Here is a 25618-nt window from a genome sequence, read left to right on the forward strand (position 1 = left end):
CTGTATCTCCCCAGCAAAGCTTGCTGGTTAGAGCTAGGTAGTTGAAGGCTACCTGTCTAATTAACCTTTCTTCCGAAAAGGTTGTGCTCAAGTGGCCTTGCCTGTCCCTCATTTGCTGCAGCTGCCACCAGAGATCTTGGAGGATAGTGCAAGTACAAGTATTTGAACCCACTCACTGGCACATAATTTTTCTCTGCCCTCCGTGAGGCGGGGGAAGAGAAGGAGTTTGCCATAGGGTCTTGACTGGTCCAATCGCCACCTCATTGATGTGTAAGGCCACCTTAGAGGAAGCTACTGCAGTCAGGATCTCAGTAAGGCTGTGGGATGTCTCTTTAAGGTCCTCAATTTCCAGACTCAGGTTCGCAGCTACCCATTTCAAAAGGTCCTGATGGGCCCTGAAATTGCCCTGCAGAATCAGGCTATTGGGTCCTGTGAAAGCCTTGTGTGGAGAGGATGAGGAGGAAGTTTGCACAAGAGGAGGGGTTCCCTCTTCTTCCTCAGCCTCAGCGATGTCCAACCAGGGTTGGTACTAGAGTTGGGGTCTGATGCTGAGCAAGGAGGAGTGGTAGCGTGCCTCCCGGAAACGACCAAGTAGGAGCGATGGGAGGGAGGACCCAGTGCCAGGGGAAATCCCCAGCGGTTCCAGTACAGCCACTGCATTGGGCCAGTGACCCATTGGGAGGACTGGTACTGAAGTCCGGTGGTGCATAGGTTGGATACCTGTGGTGAGCCTGAGGTTGCACATATGGTTCCCCTTTGGACTCAGAAGAGAGGTCTCTCTCAGAGACCATGGAGGAGTGGTAGCTGATTCTGCCACCATGTGATGCCCAGGTTCTGGGACTGGTGGCGGACCAGAGATGGTTGGGACACTGGGATCAGGGTTGGATTGCCTCTACAGGGTGCCAGGGGGCCCTGTGTTGGGAATGAGCCTGATGCCCTCTGTTCCTTCTTGATTCTGGACACTGGAGCTGGAGGGTGTCCCAACAGAGCTGGAGGGGACCGAGAGAGAAAGTAGGACCCTCGCTGCTTGAACAGCCTCTGAGATCGACGGAACAGCCAAGGTGGCTTCCGGTTATTGGCAGACGGTCCCACATCAGACTCATCACTCTAGGCAGAGTTGACAGTGCCATCATGGGCCTGGGAATGGAAGAGTGGCCTGGCACAGGTCTCACTGTGCTGCCTTCCCTCCCCGCACTTGTCTTTCTTCTTCACCCGTGAGTACGGTCTGTTGGTGCGCTGCTTTTTGTGCTTTTTCCTTGGCACCTAGATAATAAATAGTGCCAGGAAGAGCTCGGTGCCAGAGCAGCACTTCGCCCCAATGCTGAAATGCTTGGTGTCAGATCAGAGCACCTCTGCTCTGAGTCTGGTCTGAGGACAGCTTCCATGAAGACAGCCTTCAGCCAAATGTCTCTGCCCTCTTTAATGCATGGTCTGAAGTCCTGACAGATCTGGCACTTGTCCTTCATGTGAGTCTTCCACCAAGCACTTCAAGCAGTTGGAGTACGGATCACTCATGGGCATAGGTTTGCCATAGAAGGCATACGGTTTGAAGCCTGCGGATCATGGCATGCCTGGCCCCTGGGGTGACTGAGTCCCTTGACGACAGGATCTATTTACACTATGTACAATAATATTAATTACAAAAACTATACATACTAAACTATGATAACTAAGAACGAAGAGCGAGAGTCCAAAACCCCTGGGAAGAAAGCCTTGCCAAAGCAAAAAGGGTTGGTCCAACAACTGTCATGGGCGGTAAGAAGGAACTGAAAGCGTTCATGGCTGGCAGCACTCCTTATACTGGTGCATGAGCGCACGGCTCCAGAGGGCGCTAGAGCCAGCCCAACGGATACCGCTACGGGAAAAATCTATGGCAATGGTGCACGCAGTGTGCACACACCTAACATGGAATGGACATGAGCAAGCACTCAAAGAAAAAACAGTCTCAACAAAGCTGTGAGGTAAGTGAAATAAGGATCACATCACCATCACTGAAATACAGGTTTCAGAGTAACAGCCGTGTTAGTCTGTATTAGCAAAAAGAAAAGGAGTACTTGTGGCACCTTAGAGACTAATCAATTTATTTGAGCATAAGCTTTTGTGAGCTGTAGCTCACTTCATCGGATGCATACTGTGGAAAGTGTAGAAGATCTTTTTATACACACAAAGCATGAAAAAATACCTCCCCCCACCCCTCTCCTGCTGGTAATAGCTTATCTAAAGTGATCGCTCTCCTTACAATGTGTATGATAATCAAGGTGGGCCATTTCCAGCACAAATCCAGGGTTTAACAAGAACGTCTGGGGGGGGGCACAGGGGGGTAGGAAAAAACAAGGGGAAATAGGTTACCTTGCATAATGACTTAGCCACTCCCAGTCTCTATTCAAGCCTAAGTTAATTGTATCCAATTTGCAAATGAATTCCAATTCAGCAGTCTCTCACTGGAGTCTGGATTTGAAGTTTTTTTGTTGTAATATCGCAACTTTCATGTCTGTAATCGCGTGACCAGAGAGATTGAAGTGTTCTCCCACTGGTTTATGAATGTTATAATTCTTGACATCTGATTTGTGTCCATTTATTCTTTTACGTAGAGACTGTCCAGTTTGACCAATGTACATGGCAGAGGGGCATTGCTTGCACATGATGGCATATATCACACTGGTGGATGTGCAGGTGAATGAGCCTCTGATAGTGTGGCTGATGTTATTAGGCCCTGTGATGGTGTCCCCTGAATAGATATGTGGGCACAGTTGGCAACGGACTTTGTTGCAAGGATAGGTTCCTGGGTTAGTGGTTCTGTTGTGTGGTATGTGGTTGCTGGTGAGTATTTGCTTCAGGTTGGGGGGCTGTCTGTAGGCAATGACTGGCCTGTCTCCCAAGATTTGTGAGAGTGTTGGGTCATCCTTCAGGATAGGCTGTAGATCCTTAATGCGTTGGAGGGGTTTTAGTTGGGGGCTGAAGGTGACGGCTAGTGGCGTTCTGTTATTTTCTTTGTTAGGCCTGTCCTGTAGTAGGTGACTTCTGGGAACTCTTCTGGCTCTATCAGTTTCTTCACTTCCGCAGGTGGGTACTGTAGTTGTAAGAATGCTTGATAGAGATCTTGTAGGTGTTTGTCTCTGTCTGAGGGGTTGGAGAAAAAACCTGGATTTGTGCTGGAAATGGCCCAACTTGATTATCATACACATTGTAAGGAGAGTGATCACTTTAGATAAGCTATTACCAGCAGGAGAGTGGGGTGGGGGGAGGTATTTTTTCATGCTTTGTGTGTATAAAAAGATCTTCTACACTTTCCACAGTATGCATCCGATGAAGTGAGCTGTAGCTCACGAAAGCTTATGCTCAAATAAATTGGTTAGTCTCTAAGGTGCCAAAAGTACTCCTTTTCTTTTTACTGAAATACAGCTACCTCTTGGATGAGACAAATTAGTTCTCAGAGAACCTTGCAATGCTACATAACAATTGTGGGAAGTGAAAGTGCAAGGCAATTTTAGACGAGAAATAAAAATTAGCGGACCTGGAATTTGCCTCTTTTACAATGCCCCAGGGGCATTGATTCAAGTACTACAGAAAGTGGTGTTGGGGATTCAAAAAGAACCAAATAAGTGTTTTTTCAGAAAGACTCTGGATAGCCATCTGTCTTGGATTGTTTAGACACAACAAACCCTGCATCTTGGCAAGGGGTTAGACTAGATGACTTGATGGTTCTATGAATGCCCAATATGCTGTTAAAGGAGCTGTAATACTGGAATTGCCAACTTTCAGAGGAGACACTATGAAGGGATGAAACAGACAGGAAAGGGTTATGAGCTGCTTGCCTGTCACATAACTCAGCTGGGATTAAAGAAAGGGGTGTGTCATTCTTTCAGCACTAAGAGGCCAGGGGAAAGACCTCTGGGTCTGCAGCATGCTTTGATCAGGGGAATTTATTTGTTTTGTGTTACTTCATATTTTGTGTTTTTTTTTTTTTTTAAAAAAAACAAAGTTATGCCCTTAGGCAAGGGCCTGAAACAGACTCCGCGAGCACGGCACTGATGTTTCCTGGGCTGGAGAGATACTGATTACCTGTGGGGATTAAAAATACCATGGCACTTTTTCAGAGAGTCTAAACCAAAAGGGACCCACTGTGTTAATCTAGTCTGACCTCCTGTATAACGCAGGCCACAGAACTTCCCCGAAATAATTCCTAAAGCAGATCTTTCAGATAAACGTCCAATCTTGATTTAAAAATTGTCAGTGACAGAAAATCCACCACAACCCCTGGTAAATTGTTCCAATGGTTAGTTTACTCTCACTGTTATAAATGTATACCTCACTTCCAGTCTGAATTTGTTTAGCTTCAACTTTCCAGCCACTGGATTGTGTTATAACCTTTCTTTTTGAGATTGAGGAGCCCATTATTAAATATTTGTCCCCCATGTAGGGACTTACAGAATAATCAAGTCACCCCTTAAATTTTCTCTTTGTTAAGCTAATTAGATGAGCTCCTTGAGTCTATCACTATAAGGTATGTTTTCTAATTCTTTAATCATTCTTGTGGCTCTTCTCTGAACCCTCTCTAATTTATCAGCTTCCTTCTTTAATTGCGGACACAAAATGGTACACAGCATTCCAACAGTGGTTGCACCAATGTCAAATACAAAGGTAAAGTAAGCGCTCTACTCCTACTTGAGATTCCTGTTTATGCAACCAAGGATTTCATTAGCCCTTTTGACCACAGCACTGGGAGCACATATTCAGGTAATTATCTACCACAACCCCCAAATCTTTCTCAAAGTCACTGCTTCCCAGGATGATAATCATACTCCTGGGGGATTCTATTTAACATTTACATTACAGTAATGCCCAGGGACCAACCAAATCAGGGTCCAATCATAAGGATGCTACCCTCATGTTCTAGGCAGATCTCAGTTTGTATATTACAGTCTATCCAAGTTTCCCCTGAAATTTGATCACAAATGGTATTTTTCCACTCTCAGTCCTAAACGGTTGTATGATGATGCTATGTCCAACTAAACAGTTGCTAGGTTCTACCTCAGCAGTGGCTGAAATTTAGTGGTGAGTAAAGAGATTCTGATAGTACAGAGCACTTTGAATGAGGCCTAATTAAATGTAAGAGATTATCCTTGGCATAACAGGGATGTGTTATTTCCTCTTTCCCGTTCTTTATAATCACCAGAAGCAACATTTGGGTCATCTCCAAACCAAAGAAATGTGGGTGTTTTATATGTTAATTGTGATACTAAAAATATTGATTTTGACTTTTTCCATGTAAGTGGGAAAGACTGAATGCACATGCATCTGTCGTTAGATGTTTGGCTGCATGTGTCTGTTCTTTTTGTGTGCTGTACTGACTCTGGCCAAATAGCCCATACAACAGGCTCTGATCGAACTGCTCAATAAATCCACAGACTCAGTTTTTAGCCTCAGGTTCATACCAGGCCTTTAACACAAGGCCTTATATCTCAGGCCGTCTTTCTACTACATCTTCATCCTTTCAAAACACCCTCCAGAACAGCACCTCAGGATACAACATACTTAAATAGCACTTCAGAACAATTTTCTTAAAGGCTCTCACCTTCCATGGTTTTTCTGGAATTGGAGCATCTTCAATTTCAGCTTCAATGTCACTAGCATGAACCCAAGTATCATAGCTAAAAGGGAATCAGAAGAGAAAAAATGAATTGGTCCTCTAGGCTGTTCATCCCAAAAACCACTGGCAAGAGTTTCTGTTGAGCCATCAAAGCATGTTCAAATCATACCACTAGGACAGAATGGTGTCAAGTTATTTTCTATCATAAGAACATTTGCTGGCTTCTCTCAGAGGAATATTAAAAAAAATGCAGTGGAAAAAGGAGTGATTCAATGCAACTGATGCAATACAGAAATTTAAATTTCTGAGTTAGAAATTTATAAAAGCTCACGAACAGTAAATTATATATTTTCTGATAATTTCAGGTTTCGGTGGTGTTTAAGGAATTCCTGAGTGAATTCTTATTTCTCTGCACCATTAATTTACTAAGTTGCTCCCATGTTTCTTAACCTTATCGATTTTAATTAAGATTCATTAGACTCCGAAAATAAAAGGCAGCAATACAATCTTTCCCACAAGCCTCTAGTTCTACAGAATCCATCTGACCATTATTTTCCTGTTTCACCAAATTACGTGCCATCCCAAAAAATGGTCACTTGCAACAGTTCAACCGAAAAGAAGTCAGATAACTTTGTAATCAACACTAGGCATGTGATAAAGACCCAAGCAGGCCACAGCATTTCTTTGCTCTCACTTTAATTGGCTGGATTGGTCTGATTTTTATATGGACACAGTTGGTACGCAGAACTGAATATAACTGATGTAAAAATAAAAGTGTACTAAAAATGCTTTATTGCAAAATGAAGAAGTAATTAGGAAGTGTGGTCCCATCCCTCCCACCTGCGAATTTGGTGTTCACTTCTACTGGACACATACACACAACCCCTGTTGAAATCAACGAGTCCTGCAAGCATACCACAACGGACATTTTGGCCCTAAGAAGGGATTTTTTTCAATAGAAATTTTTACATTTAGGTTTGCAGATTCCTAGTGCAAAGGCCATTTACACCAAGCTGTCATTGAAATCTACACAGTTCCATGGGAAAATTTAGATTTACTTTCATGCTGGTTATTGGATGGCTGTAATGGGCATGATTATAAACAAATTCTTATCTACTGTAAATTTTCATCTCATATTCACACTACATAGTATGGTGCAATTAAACTCTAAACAGTGCCTTTGAGAAATAAGTTGGTGGGGTTGTATATTTAATAACTTTCAATCCAATTAGGTCAATATATAAAAGTGTGGGTTTTTGTTTTTTTTTTTAAATATTAAGCATACACACAACCAACACAGAAAGCTACCTGGGATCTGAAAATGTAGTTGTGTTCTGCCTCTTACATCACACCATCAGTAATAAAGATCCTCAGCTAACAGCTGTAGTTAATTGTGGTTTTAACAAAGAGGGCAATTAATCATTGGAACAAATTAACAGAGAAGTGGTGGATTTGCCATTTCTTGATATCTTCAAATCAATTTCAGGAAGATATGCTTTAGTCAAACACAAGTTATTGGGCTTGATATGGGGTAGCTGGGTGAAGTTTAATGGCCTGTGATATACAGGAGGTCAGACTAGATGATCTAAGGGGCTCTTCTGGTTTTATGATCTATGAAAATATAAAATGGGATTAGACAGTGACACACAAAATGGGAAATGACTGCCTAGGAAGGAGTCCTAGCTGGGATGATTTAATTGGGGATTGGTCCTGCTTTTGAGCAGGGGGTTGGACTAGATGACCTCCTGAGGTCCCTTCCAACCCTGATAGTCTATGATTCTATGAGTACTGCAGAAAGAGATCTGGATATCATAGTGGATCACAAAATAAATATGAGTCACAGTGTCACATTGTGCCAAAAAAAGCAAACATCATCCCAGGATGCATTAGCAGGAATATTGTAAGCAAGACACAAGAAGTAATGCTTCTGCTCTACTCTGTGCTGATTGGGACTCAACTGGATTATTGTGTCCAGTTCTGGGCACCATATTTCAGGAAAGATGTGGACAAACTGCAGAAGTCCAGAGAACAACAACAAAAATGACGAAAGGTCTAGCAAACATGACCTATGAGGGAAGATTGAAAAAAAATAAAAATAAAAATAGGCCTTTAATCTGGAGAAGAAAAGATTGAGCGGGGACATAACAGTTTTCAAGTTCATAAAGGGTTCTTACAAGGAGGAGGGAGAAAAATTGTTCTTTTTAACCTCTGAGGATAGGACAAGCAGCAATGGGCTTAAATTGCAGCACGGGAGGTTTAGGTTGGACATTAGGAAAGACTTCCTATCTGCTAGGGTGGCTAAGCACTGGAATAAATTGCCTAGGGAGGTTGTGGAATCTCCATCATTGGAGATTTTTGAGAGGAGGTTAGACAAACACCTGTCAGGGACCGTCTAGACTCTAGATCAGTGGTTCTTAACCTTTACTGCAGCCTGCACCCCTTTGGTTCTCAAAATATGTTCTCGCGTCCCTTATCAAAAATCTAAATATGTTCTCGCAGCCCTTATCAAAAATCTTTGAAGTAGGTTAGTTCTTTAAACTTAGATATATTTTTTGCTTGTATATTACAGTAATAGTTTAAAAATGTATAATGTTAATAAATACATAGGTTTGATGAAACAAAGTAGTTGTACTTATGTGCCTGTGCTTAATTTGTGTTTTCGATGATTTACCTTCTAAAAAAAGCCTGGCATGTCTCGCACCCCCAGAAAGGGCATTTCGCACCCCCAGGGGGCGTGCACCCCAGGTAGAGAACCACTGCTCTAGATAATACTTAGCCCTGCCTTGACTGCAGGGGACTGGACTATCCTACGATTCTATGAAAAGGCACTGGACTGGGACTCAGGAGATTCAGGGTAAATTACGAGGTCTATCACAGACATTGAAGGAAAAGGTGCCATATCACCAGTCCATAACCACTGGCAGTATCACACTGAGCAGCTGTATTACAGTGTAGATTTTATTCTTACGCTACGTCTACATTATGGAGCTTATGCTGGCATAGCCCTCTACAGTAGACACAGCCTATATTGACAGAAGTTTTTCTGCTGGTGTAGGACCACCACCTCTCTGAACTGCATTAGCTACATTAACATAACTGTGCCTACACTGGAGATTTTGTCAGCATAGCTCTGTTGATCAGGGGTGTGTTTTAGTCACACCGACACACACAGCTATGCCAATATAACTTTCAAGTATTATTAGAATGAACAAACTCTCTTTTCTCTAGTTCTGGGTACTGCAAGAATTACTAAGTCACTAGGAGCCCATACAGCATGAGACTAATACTCTCTGTGTGTTGAGTGTTCTAGCCTGTGTTGTACAGTCATTAAAAAACACCTGAAACAATCCAATCAGATGGTGTGCAAAATAGTGAAAATAAGTGCGTGTGTGGGGGAGGAGGGATGTTTAAACTTTTCTTTTACATGAAACTAACGGGCCTGACCCTGTGGCATTATTCTGTAGGACTAGAAAAGAAGAGCACAAGTACAGACCATACAAAGCTGGGATGTCACCATTTTGTTCTGAAAAACAATGTGGAAGTTCACTAAACTTAATCACAGCTGCAGAGCAGAAGGTGGTTTGACATCAGGAGAAATAAGACCCACTAAAGTAAGAGGAACAGTTCATCTGTATGAGATGATGGATTAAATCATCTGCAATTTCAAACTTCTAAGATTTAACACTTCTCTTTTTTAACAAGCTTTTTCAGGATTTAGAGATGAAGGTTCTCTCCCCTCCTCCTTTCTTTACCTGTCTGGGTAAAAGCCCCAGTGCACCAACACCTGCTTATCTTTCTTCATCACAGGTCTCAACCATTCATCTGCAAAATGAAAAAAAAAAAAAAAAAAAAAAAAGTCAGATTGAGATAGTGAGCTAACTCAAGAAGAGTGGCTTTGCCATAATAAGAGCAGGATTTATTTCAGGCACCTCTACCAAATGTCAAAGGAGGCAGGGAAGCTGCAGGTTGTTTTTTAAGATACATTTTTTTAATTGAGCTACAGTGTGCTCAGGGTAAGCAGCAAGATATCATTAGCTTTCGTTTGGACTCTCATCTGTCCTAAAAACCCTACTCCTGGCCTTTGGACAAGATCTGCAGTGGGCCATTAGAAATGCAAGATCCACAGTCCTGAGTAGCAGAATGAGATAGGTAAAGAATAGAGCTGCTGCAAACATAGGGCATCTGAGCAGCCTTGTTGCCACACTACAACTTAGAGTCTTTTTTTTTTTTTTTTTTTAAACAAAGGCCTATTGTATTCCTTTTAGGCCCCTATAGATTCATAAATGGACCCACTGCCAATTTGTCCACAAGAATAAACCCACTTGAAGAGTTTAAGTCTCCATTGCTGACACTGCAGACTTTAACCCTGAGGTCACTGGCTAATCCCCAGAGTTTTAGCACCCTGGTGACTGATCAGTGTGTAAAGGCTTGAAAGTGGTCACTTGAAGGCATTGTACTAGAAGAGGGGGAGGATTTCTGGCTGATGGGAAGTAGAGGTGGGTTAAGACTTGCCTGCCCTTGAAAACTCTCCCTCACCGAGCCTGCCCCCCCCCTCCCCGATTCTAGCTGGTCATCTCTCCCTGCCTGCTGCTAGTTTCTAACTCTAACTTACCAGGCTGAGAACCTGGTATGGAGCATAGAACATCTCCTGCAGTACAAGGTTCAGTAAGGGGCTGCTTAAGAGGCAGAAGTAAGGTGGAGAAAGCCAGGAAGTCTAGTTCCCCAGGACAAATATATCTGTTCTAACTACTGTAAGGTTTGAAGCCCAACCCTTTCCCTCCAGAGGTTTTTCTTGTCAATTGGAAAATATCTATCCCCCCACCCCTCCCCACTGTGTCGTTGTCAGAGCTCTGAATAGCCTGTCACTCATTCCCCTAGTTTGATTTACACCCATCAGCCTGTTTCACAGGAATTAAACTTCCAGATAAAGTGTTCCAGATACAATCCTTAAAAATGCTCCTTTTTCAGGAAGATGGTTTTGAAGGGGGAAATACTAGCCTTACACAAGGGAAAAGTCATAGATTCTAAAGCAAGAGGGGACCATTGTGATCATCTATTTGACCTCCTATATAATACAGGCTATAGAACATCCCCAAAATAATTCCTAACACAACTTTTAGGAAAAGTGTGTGCTAATTTAGCAGAACATCTAAGGCAATGCTGACCTAGTGAGACTAGTAATCCAGTTCTTGTTTCCTTCATGCAGAACGCTATTACTAAGACACCTGTAATGACAATTGGTGCGTGGATACTGGCCAAACCAGGGACAATGAAAATGAGTTTTTGCTTATCTTGCAGTAAGAGCGTGAGCATGGTCCCAATACAGTTAGATAGGTATCTGGCACTACAGAGTCAATAGTGGTTTTTCTGAATGATGCTAGCTGTTTCTAAAAGGTGTCTTAAAATATTCATTCCCCCCCCCCCCCATGGCGTTGGAGAAGGGGGAGAGGCATTTAGAAATTTCGAGAACACTACCCAAACTGATTTTTTAAATGTAGGTTAGCTTGCGAGTCTGAACTATGCAACAGTATTTCTTGAGTTCATGGCTCCATTGCAGTCATGCTGTCCCTGAAGCTCAATAAAGTCAGGACTTAAACAGAGCCATGTATCTCTATCTAAGAATATAGTTGCAAATTCGCCAAAGATGTCAAACTGCGCTCATCCCTATTCAGGAAGCAAATGGATTAAAGAGAGCCTCTGAACACAAATGAGGTAGTTATGTACCAGCATTATGTCCCTTGGAGTGCAAAACACATTCAATAAGGGATGCGAAAGGATAAAACACAACATGCTGCAGTCTACACAGGGCTAAACACTCCCATCTAGTGGAAATCCGGTGTCAGGACATAACACTATTTCAGCTTGCTTTGTGATATAGTGCATCAGGGAAATCCAGTCCCACAGATAAAGTTAAATTGGACAATGAAATTTGAAAAAGGCACTTTCTGTTGTCTCATCTTAATAAGTAAGGCTCTTTAATAGCTAGCTAGATGTTGTATGATATAAGCATGATAAAATGCTTCTAGATCAACTATGTAACATCAGATGATAATCTCAATTAGAACTGCAATATGATCTTGATTTATCTAATCCACTCATTTCATTAAAAAAGGGAAGGAGGAGGATCCTGGGAACTACAGGCCAGTCAGCCTCACCTCAGTCCCCGGAAAAATCATGGAGCAGGTCCTCCAGGAATCAATTCTGAAGCACTTAGAGGAGAGGAAAGTGATCAGGAACAGTCAGCATGGATTCACCAAGGGCAAGTCATGCCTGACTAATCTAATTGCCTTCTATGACAAAATAACTGGCTCTGTGGATGAGGGGAAAGCGGTGGACGTGTTGTTCCTTGATTTTAGCAAAGCTTTTGACACGGTCTCCCACAGTATTCTTGCCAGCAAGTTAAAGAAGTATGGGCTGGATGAATGGACTATAAGGTGGATAGAAAGTTGTCTAGATTGTCAGGCTCAACGGGTAGTGATCAATGGCTCCATGTCTAGTTGGCAGCCGGTATCAAGTGGAGTGCCCCAAGGGTTGGTCCTGGGGCCGGTTTTGTTCAGTATCTTCATAAATGATCTGGAGGATGGTGTGGATTGCACCCTCAGCAAGTTTGCAGATGACACTGGGAGGAGAGGTAGATACGCTGGAGGGCAGGGATAGGATAGAGAGGGACCTAGACAAATTAGAGGATTCGGCCAAAAGAAATCTGATGAGGTTCAACAAGGACAAGTGCAGAGTCCTGCACTTAGGACGGAAGAACCCAATGCACCGCTACAGACTAGGGACCGAATGGCTCGGCAGCAGTTCTGCAGAAAATGACCTAGGGGTTACAGTGGACGAGAAGCTGGATATGAGTCAACAGTGTGCCCTTGTTGCCAAGAAGGCCAATGGCATTTTGGGATGTATAAGTAGGGGCATTGCCAGCAGATTGAGGGACGTGATCGTTCCCCTCTATGCGACATTGGTGAGGCCTCATCTGGAGTACTGTGTCCAATTTTGGGCCCCACACTACAAGGATGTGGAAAAATTGGAAAGAGTCCAGCGGAGGGCAACAAAAACGATTAGGGGACTGGAACACATGACTTATGAGGAGAGGCTGAGGGAACTGGGATTGTTCAGTCTGCGGAAGAGAAGAACGAGTGGGGATTTGATAGCTGCTTTCAACTACTTGAAAGGGGGTTCCAAAGAGCATGGATCTAGACTGTTCTCAGTGGTAGCTGATGACAGAACAAGGAGTAATGGTCTCAAGTTGGAGTGGGGGAGGTTTAAGTTGGATATTAGGAAAAACTTTTTCACTAGGAGGGTGGTGAAACACTGGAATGCGTTACCTAGGGAGGCGGTGGAATCTCTTTCCTTAGATATTTTTAAGGTCAGGCTTGACAAAGCTCTGGCTGGGATGATTTAGCTGGGGATTGGTCCTGCTTTGAGCAAAGGGTTGGACTAGATGACTTCCTGAGGTCCCTTCCAACCCTGATATTCTATGATTAATTTTCATTGATATTGCTTTCACTGCCACTTGTGGCTTAACCAATTCAGACATGCACCGGGAAGCAAGGATGCTAACTACACTTCTATCCCTATGAAACTATACAAAGTAGTTTCTAATTCTTACGTGTTTTATTTTGGCTCCAGTGTTCTCTACCACAGATCTAGCTCTGTTTCTTAAGAGGTACGATTAGGAAAGCAGAACATTTAACCTTTTTGCCTATTCTTATATACTATCAATCCTGTCTCAAATTAGTTTTCAGTGTCATTTTTGTACTTAGTCCTGGTAGTGTTGATGTGGAGCTATTTTATCACAATCCCACTGAATACGAGTTGAAATACATAATTTTGTATGGATTAGCTCTACCACCCAGAGATCAGGGGCAAAAACAAATCACCAAGGTGAAGTCACTGGGAGAGGTGGTCCATGATAGGTTCAGTCTCAAGGCCTGCTTACACCAACAATTTGTAAAAATTTTGTAATCTATGACCACTCCTTCCTTTGGCTTTTTCATAGTCTTGATTTTCCTTTGCATCTCCTCTAGATTATAAATTCTGAAGCATGGAATGTGATAATCTGTTGTACATAGCACCAAGTTTTACGCTGCCAGCGCTTAATGCTAACAGCACAGACTTTCACTCAATCAAGGCCTACATCATCATATGCTTTCCAGAAAATATAGTTCCAGATCTATAAAAAAACACTCATTGTACCCCAACCCCCCCCCCCCCCATATTGTGACGCAGGACATTTAGGACTACAAACCATTTAAAGTCAAATCTTGAAAGTTATTGCTTTCTGAACAACTCTCAGTATTAAGCCGAGTGCATCTTCGTACCTAGTGGTTTTGTACAGCAACCATCACTTTAGCAGTTAAGTGTTTTAGTTACAAGATTCATAGACAAACTCTGTATGATTTACCATCATCCAGTGAGGTAGGATTAGGATAAATATGGTGGGTGGCCTTTGCCTTCTCATCAGTGACGGTTCCCTATGGAAAAAAGTGAAACACTGCTTGAGAATCCATAGCTACACAGAAATAACTTCCTCCTACAAACAGAAAAAACTTTCTACTTCAGAAACATTAGTGGGTGATTTTAGTTATAATATAGTAAGATCCAGAACCTAGGTGGCTCAACCCTATTACTTCCAATAGTCTAAAGGTATCAGAATAGGAGGTTACTCTTCATCTTTTGGAGGCTACCTCTTTCCCCTAGCTGTGCTTTGCTATATTTTCAGAAGGGTTGCTTCTGGCACACCATCCGGCCTACACCTGGTATCGCCTTGGCCCTTCTCACCTCCGTCTTTCCTTTCCTCACTGCTTTTCTCTTTCTTTCCTCATCCTTCTCTTTCCCAAATCTCAGTCTATGCAACTCTATTGTGTACATTCCTATGAGAAGATACCCATAACTGTGTTTAAATATAAACACACTTTGCTTCAAACTGTAATTTTAAAGGGACACTGTCAACTTGATTTTTTTTTTTAAAAATAGACTAAAAAAATTCCGGTTTCTGAGGGAGCCTCCTTTAAATAGTATGTCCTGAACTTTAAACAAACCTAAAAAAGAGTTCCTTTAAAAAAAATTAGGGCTGTTCTGCTCCCCCTTCAATGTTTAAAAGGATCTGTTTAACAAGGGAAAAGACAAATATGAAAGAGAAAACAATGACACTGACAATACTCAAAGGTCTGTCAAATGCTCATAGTAAATTATAAAAGATACGCTATTTTCACTGACTTCTTTGTCAGAGTAATTTTAGGTGTTACTTGTAACTGTAAAAGATAAACGTCTGTCTGAAATTGTCTGTATTTTCAAGTCGATAGTGTCCATTTAAATATTATAATAGTCAACTGTTTATTATTTTTTTAAAATTAGATATTTGTTGACCGAGGATGCCATATTGCTTGCATGGTGTATCTATAAATACAAAATTGCCTTTCCTCTGCACTAAAAACATCAAGATTATCCAACATAATACACAGAGCCTTATAGTCACTACACAGCAGAAAGAATCACACCCAAGGGACAATCTGACTCTACAGATATATTTCTTCAAAATCTATTGAATTTTTCTTAGGTGGAGGGAGATGTATTTACAGAAATGGAAATGTATAGTATTTTTCACACAAACTATATTCCAAAACATATTTTACAGAATTAGATACTAGGGCAGTAGAGAGCATATGGTTAAGGTACAGGAAACAGAACGGTGAATAAATCAAAGCATCCAGTAGACAAGGCTACCATCTGCAAAGGGAAAAAAGTTAGGAGACCTATGCATGGGAGAAGAGAGATGCATTTAAGATGAGAGCAGAGTATGAGAGAGATACCACCAGATGGCTGTTCAGATGGCAAAGTAAATCCCATACTCCTAAAATTTACTGCTTTACACTTACATAGCCCATTTCACATCTCAAACTCCTTTTTATACACGAAGGAGTTAATCATCATCCTCCCAGTAAAGAAGGTAAGTATAATTGCCATTTTAAAGATGGGGAAACAGAGAGATGTTTAAGTGACTTGCCTAAAAACACACAAGTCTGTAATATAGCCAGGAATAGAACCTAGACCCAGGTGTGCATGGCCACAAAAACACTCCCTTCTTTACACCAGGGATGAGCAACTTTAAGAAGAATACGGCCACAAAATCCATTAAAACCTTTTGGTGGGCCCAACATTCTTTTAAAGAGGTTATATACTGCGTAACTCAGAAATGTTTGCCACAATATAACATGTTAACATACATTTAACCCTGTATTAACACTGTAAAACCAAAGTGTTATTCAAAATAAAAGTCACTGTTAGCACAACCTTGAATTTTTTTTTTTTTAAAAGATTAAACTTAACTCTTTCACTAACTTTTTTTCAGTGTCCAGAAGAGGATGGGGATTAATAAATGAAAACAAAAAATAAAAATATCTTAATGTTTTTCTCTGCTGTTTTTCATCGTTATAGTACCTTGCCTGTCAGAGTGAAACTCGGCTTGAGCCTGCCTGCGCACTAAGAAGGGCACATCTATATCATAAACTGGAAGAGTTTCATCAGTCAGTTGGTTCCTTCCTTAGACTTCAAATGATTCAATTTAGAAAAGTTACTTTCACAAGCCTAAGTAGCCCCAAACATAGAACAAGTTCAGTGACCACTTTCTCAGACTCGGGAAATGGGATTTAGGAAGCAGTTTCCAAAACTGAATGCCCCTTTCATCCTTCTTTCAAAAAAAAAAAAAAAAAAAAAGAAAGGATTAGCCTGCAGTCTGCTTAGTTCTAGTTGGTGTTCATTGACAACAGATGCAAATGAATCATTAAAAAGGATGAGGTGAGGTCAAAAACTTTCAAAATCCTTAAAACATTGATGGAAATTAAGCAGCAGCAGCATTTCAACATCAGTAGTGTACCCGCTGAACACTGACTTGCACGCTTGCCGTTTCAATGCAAATGCAGCACATATTATAAAGCGGGCAAAATCCAAACCCAACAGGAGAGTCTTAAAAAATTCACTCAAACCACCCAAATGAGCAATGACATCCAAAACATCTGGTCCATGCCTTGCAATTGAAGATTCAAATGTCAGGTTTTAGCAGCCAAAAATGCCATACTACAGAAAAACAGAATCTTCCATTGTTTCTTGAAACTCCCTAGTATCAGAACTTGCAGTGTTTTTCAAAAAGGTGACAATCTCCCCTCAAAGTGCAAATAATCTGTCAAGAGAGACAAAATGGTGAGGTAATTTTTTTTTTATTGGACCAACCTCTGTGTAAGCTCAAAAGCTTGTCTCTCTCACCGACAAAAGATATTACCTCGCCCACCTTGTGTCTCTAATATCCTGGGACCAACATAGCTACAACAACACTGCATACAATAATCTCTCAAGACATTTATCATGATTCATCCATCATACTTCAGCGTATGGCTCCAAGTCGCCATACTTTACATACACTTCACTGAGAAAAGCCACAAATTTGCTATTGTTGCCACCTCAAATTACGTTTGTAACTTTCATGACCACATTCATGACATGATCAAAGTTCAGTGATGTTCCATACAGCGACTTCTGATGGATAATGCAGTGCAGTGTTGGGCAATTCACTTCACTGTGCTTCAACAAATGTGCAAACCTGACCTTTGATCTACACATAGTCGGTGGCCCGTCTGTAATAGAAGTAGGCAACTTTTCGAAAATCTGCAACAGCCTCCTGAACTGCACCAAAAATATCTGGGCCCTTTTTTGTTCTGTGTAATGAGGCTAACTTCATAAACTCTTCATGCATGTTAAAACTGGTGTCAATCGTCTGGATATATATCTGTAGCTGACTTGATTCTGACACATCTGTACTCTAGTGTTAAAAGAAATGAAGAACAATTGAGCATAATTATGGTTAACTTTTCCTCCACATGTTCATGCTTACCTAACTCTTTGCAAAATTACACATTAAGATATATGGTTTCGATTTTTTTTTTTTTTTTAACAGTTTTCTCATCAAGTGGAAATGCCTTTTCCATTTGCATTGCACATCAACGATTAGCAGTATATCTGTCATACTCGGCATTGCAATTGGTGCTGTAGAAATGGTTCAAGTTATATTCTTTTGTCACTGCCATGACTTGCAAACATATGAGCAACAGAGGCTTATGTCCATTTTCAGTAAAAAGATAGTTACACTCCCACTGTTCATGAAAGACTTTTCTTTGTAATTTTATCACAAGTTAAAAAAAATTGAGACCGAAGTATGAGTCATGGGTTTGTCAATGCACCACTTCTCACCACACTTGTGGTGCAGTGGATACAGACCTGATTTTTCAGGATATTGAATTTCCTTGTATTCAGCATACATGCAACCCAAGGAAGCACACAGCCAGTCCCCCTAGTGATCAGTCTTCCACATCGAAACATGCGCTTTATTCTCTGAGTATGTTTATCACAGCAAAAAAGCTGAGAAATAAAAATAAATGTCACAGCAGAATAAACTGTTAACTGTTGGCAGGCCAAATAAAATGATCTGGAAAGATGGATGCAGTCCCAGGCCACCAGTTGCCCCTTGCTCCTCTATACTATTTAATTTTTAGAAGCCTCAATTCTAAAGTAATATCTCTACCATTGTCCTTTATAAACAGCTTCAAAAACTTAACCTGCAAAAATGCAAGGCTGCTACAAACTTCATATCTGTTACCTGGTGACGTTTGACAATGTCCTTTAATTTATTAGCCAACTTCAGTTCGATATCTGGAATGAGGTAGATCGTTGGTCTGCTCAGACAATTATTCTAGAGGAGAAAAGGCAAAACTTTAAATCAGAAACTAGTGGATGAAAGGCCTGAACCCATCAAGGATTAATTACTGCATTAAACATTACTGCTTGACAAACACTAATGCAAAGGTCCTGTGAAGAACCTAACTAGGAATTTTAGTGCCCATGACGAGAAAGCATATTTTCACCCCCTAGAGGCAATGTGTGGGTGGGTAGGGACATGGGGTCACGTGCGCCCCCCCCATTTCTGCCTTCCATTTAGCACAGAGGTTTTCAAACTGTGGGGGCATGCCTTACAGTTTGAGAACTGTTGCCTCCTGCCAGGAGCTGAATGATCAGAAGCTTGTGGGAGCTAGGGCACTGGCCAGCTGCTCAGCAGCCCTCTTTGCCCTGTTCCCCGAGCTGGGCCACCTCTGCACAGATGAGCACTCCCTGGGCAGGGTGGGCAGCACAGCTCAGAGATGTTCCCCAACATGCTCTCCCTCAAAGGGGCCTGGCACTGACCAGCTCCATCCCGGAGCTGGTCCCTGCCAATGGAGCCCGGCTGCCATGAGATGCTCCAGTAGTGCCAGGGCAGAAGCATGCGAGTGCCTTGAGAAACATCTCATGGCTGCTGGGCTCTGCGGGTAGGGGACGGCTTCAGACAATGTCACTGGCCAGTGCTGGGCTCCATCGAGGGACAGGCAATAGTGCGGTGGACGGAGCGCTGCCTGGGGAGCATCCACCTGTGCAGAGGACAGCATGGACAGCAAGGGGCCTGAGTAGGCCAGTGACCCCCATCAACCACAGTTTGAAAACCCCTGTGCTAAATGGAAGGCAGAAGGAGAAGATGTGACCCTGTGACACCAACACCGCCGCCCCATTTTTCCGCCCCTGTGGCTTCGCACCCTGGGTGGCTGCCCTGCTCACCCCGCCTGAGTTCTGTGCACCAGCATGTTCTTGGTCCATTGAAGAAAATGGAAAGATTCTCAACTTCACGATGCTTTGGATCAAGTCCTGAGCATGCTACTGTAAATGGAAAACTAAACACCATGTTCGATACATCCTGACTAGGATCTTACCCTACAGCACCAGTGTCTACAGATTTCTACATTATCTAGAACAGTGGTTTTAGCCACACTAAATGTTTATTTTAAAATAAAGTGACTATCCAGCTATCTTTAATCAAATCACAGCAAAACCATTTATTCCAAAATGTCAATGAAGAGTGTCACTTTTTGGGTTCTTTCCCTCCCGTTTCTGATTTTGCTAAATACTTGAAAAGTACAGCTTGAAAGCAGTACAAGCAAAAGTACTGGCCTAGGCCCTACAGATTATCATAGGAAACAATCACTGACACAGTAATAAACTTAATTTTAAATTGACCTGCTCGGATGGGGAAGTGAGTAGATCACTGTAATGGTACAAGGACAAGGGATGAGTAACAGGATACAGAGCTTTTCAACCTCTAGGTCAATTATTCAAATTTGACTCTGGACAGGAATGAGCTGCTACCGTATGGTAGCTGTTCAGTGGCTCAGACAAATTAGTCAGAGTTTACTAGTGGAGGGGTATTCTCATCAGAAACAAAACGGAACTTTCACCCTTGCTGGCAGTCTCAGACAAGCCAAGGGTGGACTTTGATGAACAAAATTAATTATCTGCTCACTCCTAAATGTGGTCTCTCCAAGTCAGGATTGACGCACATTGATGGAATGTTGAAGTTTCTATTGCTGCAGCTTGTAATGTGCTTCTACACCTGCCCTGATAATCCAGCACCTTTCAAGAGCAGTAAATTCACTTTTTGCCTTAACGTACGTGGCCAGGCTTTTGCAAGAATAGTTCTGTTTCACAATTTTTTATAACTTCTTCATTTCCTAAATTCTAAAGCACAATATTTTAACTTGTTAAACATACTGATTTGTACAGATGCTCAATTTTATTTTAAGTTAAAAAATAGTTGTCTAACAATTTTAAAGCTCAAATTTATTCTCCCACCCTAACTACCAGGTTTCTCTGTACTAAGTATTCCCCCAGTCATCCACTCTAACTAGTTTCAGAGATTCTCAAGAGAAAAGTTATATTCAGATAGAAATTCAAGAAAGATACAAAGTTTGGAATTCTGATGCAGGTCACAGCGCTAAGGGACCTCAAAGCTAGAAGGTCATTTCCCCAAAGAAAGTGGCAAATACACTGAGACACAAAACAGAAATTGTTTATGGTTATAAACATAGGTCTTGCCTGCACTAGTGTTTTTTCAATGTTCATGAACATCTCCACATTTCGATCCATTCGTGATGGATTCTGCAGATCAAACCTCCGCCTGTAAACGAGGAAAATGATTGAAAGATATTAAAGACTTCAACTTGCCTATTTTCAACAGCAAAGAATCTTTAGACTTTTTTATATTTGGTTTTGATCAAGAAGTGATATTTAAAACTCTGCACATTCTAGTAAATTACATTGGTATACTTAATATTAACAGAGAACGGATTCTTACAGTATCTGCATGTATGAACATAAGTTATAAATGGAGTTTTAGAGCACAATAGAAATGGTTCTACCATGTTACTCTTGCTCCACTTAGTAGAAAAGAAACAGTCAATCTCAATCAACAAAATGCAGTTGATTTTTAAACTCTTAGATGCACAATGAAATCCAAGGCTGAAGTTCTATTATCCAACATGACTAGCAACAAAACCTTGGAGTAAGACAGGTAGCCAATTAACTACATTTCTATGCTCTCTAGAGTGATCAGACAAGAGCAATTAATTAAAAGCAGCTGAAAATGTCATTTACTTTTATTGAGACAAAGCTCACAATGGTCGACAAGAGACAGCAGCACTGGGAGCATAGGCAAATCAATGTTCATGTCTTTAAACACTGCTTTCTATTTATATTTCCATCGCATTCACTAGTCTATTGGTTATGTTGAGCAATCAGTTGTAGGCTTACATTCTAACCTCAGAAGCACGCAGCTTAATAAAGCACACATCTTAATAAATCCACTACTGTGCTTTTTTTTTTTTTAACTAGGCGATACTGAAAAAACCACTATTCCACGCATGGAATACATATTGTAGATGTAACTGAAACAATACATTACATCCATCCTCACACTGGAAACTGATTCTTGGCCTATTGTTAAGTGGGAAATCTTTTACAATAACCCAAGTTATTAATCTAATGATGCAGAGACATAGTAATGTGACTTCTTTCTAAAGTCATGGGATGGATTCATTCAATTAAAATGACTTACTTTCCCACCTCAATACTAAGAATTTGGACAACAGCTGTAAAGAATTTTAAAGGTTAGGATATATACTTAGATACAAGTCTGCAATTTGACAGGCTCCAGGAGTTTCTGATCTCCAGCAATTCAGCCTGCACTATTAATTTGTTAAACGCTAGCAGTGGTTATCTGCAGTAACTGGTTGTGAGCTTCACTTTGGCAACTAGAAGGATTAGAAACAAAGCTGCTGATAAAGAATTCAGTATCAGATTCTTAGGTGGGGTGCATGACTTTCTGTCCAAGCATAGCACTACACACAATAAAAGCGATTAAGTGCTTGTTAGTGTGCAAAGTGTAGTAAGTGGCAGTATACTTCAAATACACAGAGCACCACATATTTTCAGTAAAACACCTGAGAGATTGTTACAGCTTGTAAATATGTAATGATGTTAAATTCAGTTTTACACATCTTGATGTGCAAGTTTGAATTTTACAACTTCAAAAGCTCACATTAACCTACATATTTATAACCTCACAATCTCATGTAATTTTTATATTAATTTACTAATCTAAGCAGCTACCACTTTACCACTGAATGCATCCGATGAAGTGAGCTGTAGCTCATGAAAGCTTATGCTCAAATACATTTTAGTCTCTAAGGTGCCACAAGTACTCCTTTTCTTTTTGCGGATACAGACTAACACGGCTGCTACCCTGAAACCTGTCACTTTAACTATCTGAGGCCCTTAAGTACTGTATTGCGGCATACACGGTCCTCCACTTGGTGGTGGTGGGGGGGGCATCTTTATAATATACCAGAGAGGTGCACATCACTAGACGTTCACATTTGTGAAAGGTTTTTTCTTTCCCTAGTGGTTTCGATTTTCAGCCAGTGTGATGGGATTTTTTCCACAGAGGACTGACTTTGTTGTAATGTACAACATAACAGAAAGGAGTTACGGGCAATCACTTATTTTTGTATGCTTGTCTTTCAACCGTAAAGTTCTCTATATTTAAATGTCAATATTACATGTCAATATAAATGTCATCTCAAAGTCTTACAGTGACTGTCAGAACAAGAAATCTTAAAAAGTTGTGTATGGAACATTTCTGGACTGGTAGAGGGTGGGCTTGATGATCTATAACTTATTATTCTAACTGCCTTGATTAAAAAAATCTTGCCCCAATATACACATATTGACATAATTTCACAATCTTTTGGTCAGAATGTGATCTTCAATAGCTGCTCTGACTGAGATTAATGGGACAAAGTTAAGCATTAGGAAAGTGGACACAAAGAAAATTAAAATACTGATTATGTTCACAAGCAAGTTTTCAAACTCCGACTATTATTTCAACCATTTTCAAAACACAATGTGTTAAGGCTTAAACATCTCTATAAATTAGGTCACTTATTTAGTGCTTAGCTTTAACAGACCAAAATTTTCAAACATGGTTGAAGTCAACACTAAGGATTCATTTCACTTTGTTCATACATTCAAATTTCTACCATAATTTTATTTAATCTTCCACATAAAAGCACTCATGTTATTTCTTAACATATAAACAGCAGCATATACTGTATTGGGAATTTTTTTTTTTTAAAAAAAATCACTTTAAAAAGATTAGGAGGTCCTCCTGTCTTCTTGTTTAACTAATTAATTCTAGAAACTAAGTCTGGAGCAACAGGTTTTAGAGAACATCTGTTTGAATTACAATGACAAGGTACGTCCAGCTGCACTGGATAAGTGCATTTTTCAGACATACCTATTATGACCAGGAAAGGTACTTCTCCTATAAGACAGATCATTCACAAACAGGTTAACCAAGAGCGACAATGCATACCATTGAAAAACAAAGAATCATGCATCAGGCACATCATATTATTTGGTCAAGTCAGTGAAGGAAACATTCCAGGCTCTAAATCTGATCCTCAATGTTAAATTCTCAAGTATCATTTCCTTCCCCACTCCACATGCACGCACACACACTCAAGACACTACCAGCTAGTTTTGAGGGATCAGCAAGAGAGGGAGGAGAGAGGATGCGGCCAAATGTCAGAGTTTTGCTCTCATTCAGATTTCTGTAAATGGGAAATAAGTTTGTCCAAAAAGAAAAGAATATTTACTTTGTGGGAGCTAGCTGAGGTGCTCTTCTATTGAAGCACAAAGCACCTAAAAGGCACATTACTCAGATATCTCAGATAGCAGTTATCTGTGGCTGGGTATTAGCATTGTAGGAATGGAAGAAGGGACTTCAGATAGTTAACTTATGGCAGCTTCTTACTCTTTCATGTCCTGCAAATGCAGTTAGGGGGCAGAGCACCATCGACCCTACAAAAATAATACTAAAACATGGCTTATTCTTGCCTTTTGATTTGCTTGAGGGGGTAATCTTAACCCAGGTACACTCACAGGTCTTCACAGCATTTGAAAAAGAACTACATAAATGAAGGGAAAATTTCTGCCTTATTTTTAACTGAGTTATTGATCTTTTATATTGACTATTTTTAGTTCCCAATTGGAGATTTTGCAATTTTCTCAATGATAATTTACTTATTATGTAACTTCCCTTTTGGGAAAAGTCTTCTGAATTATAATGTACACACGATAACCACCGCTAGACTCCAAATGGACAGTTTTGTACACATCAATATTTATATAGGCAGTGGTTTTATGAAACTTGCATTCTCTACTTATGAGCACAGATGAACAGTTACAAAGCATTTTCTATTTATTAGTATCTATGTGGTGCTTTGTATTTGTAGACATTAATTATTCCTAACAATATCCTAGGAGACAAGTAAGAATAATCCACATTTTACAGATGGGGAAACTGAGGCACAGCAAGAGTCAGCAATTTGGCCAATATTACACAGCAAATAAATGGCAAAAATGGGATTATAAAATCAGGAGATTCTGACTCCCAGCCTGAAGCTCCATCCATCAGCTCACAATATTTCTCATCTTTAGATAACTTTAAATAGAGCATCAACTAGAAAACAAAAATTTATTCCTCTTCTCAACTCCCTTTCCCACTCAACTCTTCAAGAAAGTGTATTAAATTGCAAGTAGTTTGAATAGGCATTTCATTTGTTTAGTTTCATGCAGAAGGTGTATAAATTCAAGTAAAAACTTACCAGCCCTGTTCATTCTTATACTTGTAAGCAGCACCAAGAATATGACATAATGTACCTCCAGCTTTGAAATCCATGAAACACTTGGCCTAGAATCAGGAGACAGAAGTGTGAACACTGACCAAAAGTGACATCTTCAATGCTATGATAGCGAAGATACGCTTTGTATCATTAAATGTACACAACGCTGTACAGAACACAAAACCAGTGAACTCATAAATGTACCATTCCATTTTCATCTGGGGCTTACTTTATAAAGCTTTACTCTTCACCCACTTAAAAACATTCCAAGTAGTAAAAAAAAAAATACATATTCAAAATTAAGCAGTCTGATTGTAAACACACGGCGAGATCAGATGCATCCTAAATTTCATCTTAATCCATTCCACTCCTTTATGTTTCTACTTCCCACAGATCGGGGGCTCAAAGGCCAACTCCGATATGTATTTTCATAGGTACGTGAGAATCTATGTTCTACAGAATCACAGAAATGTAGGGCTAGAAGGGACCTTAAGCAAGTCATCAACTCCAGCCCGCTGTGCTATGGCAGAACCAAGTAAACCTAGACCATCCCTGACAGGTGTTTGCCAAACCTCTTTTTAAAAAACAAAACAAAAACAAAAAAAACCAACCAACCCTCCAGTGATAGGAATTCCACAGGCTCCCTTGGAAGCCTGTTCCAGAGCTTAACTACCCTTATAGTTAGAAAGCTTTTCCTAATATCTAATCTAAACCTCCCTTGCTGCAGATTAAGACCATTACTTCTTGTCCTATCTTCAGCAGACATGGAGAACAACTGATCGACATCTTCTTTATAACAGACCTTAACCTATTTGAAGACTTATCAGGTCCCACTCAGTCTTCTTTTTTCAAGACTAAACATCCCCAGTTTTTTTAGTCTGTCCTCACAGGTCTGGCTTTCTAAATCTTTTATCATTTTTGTTGCTCTCCTCTG

The 25618-nt window shown here is 40.7% G+C and overlaps 1 protein-coding gene across 1 annotated transcript in view; it reads right to left on the minus strand.

Moving 5' to 3' along the window:
- SMARCC1 (SWI/SNF related BAF chromatin remodeling complex subunit C1) overlaps positions 1–25618 on the minus strand; it is a 192444-nt gene that overhangs the window by 148592 nt on the left and 18234 nt on the right. Inside the window, exons 3-8 of the mRNA XM_048837290.2 lie at positions 24667–24752; positions 20537–20618; positions 18240–18332; positions 13995–14064; positions 9343–9412; positions 5576–5651 (exon numbers count right to left, since the gene is read on the minus strand). Coding sequence (XP_048693247.2) covers positions 5576–5651; positions 9343–9412; positions 13995–14064; positions 18240–18332; positions 20537–20618; positions 24667–24752 — 477 coding nt within the window. The remainder of the gene's footprint in view (positions 1–5575; positions 5652–9342; positions 9413–13994; positions 14065–18239; positions 18333–20536; positions 20619–24666; positions 24753–25618) is intronic.

This window comes from Caretta caretta, chromosome 2 (genome assembly GCF_965140235.1).
Source record: "Caretta caretta isolate rCarCar2 chromosome 2, rCarCar1.hap1, whole genome shotgun sequence".
Taxonomy (NCBI): domain Eukaryota; kingdom Metazoa; phylum Chordata; order Testudines; family Cheloniidae; genus Caretta; species Caretta caretta.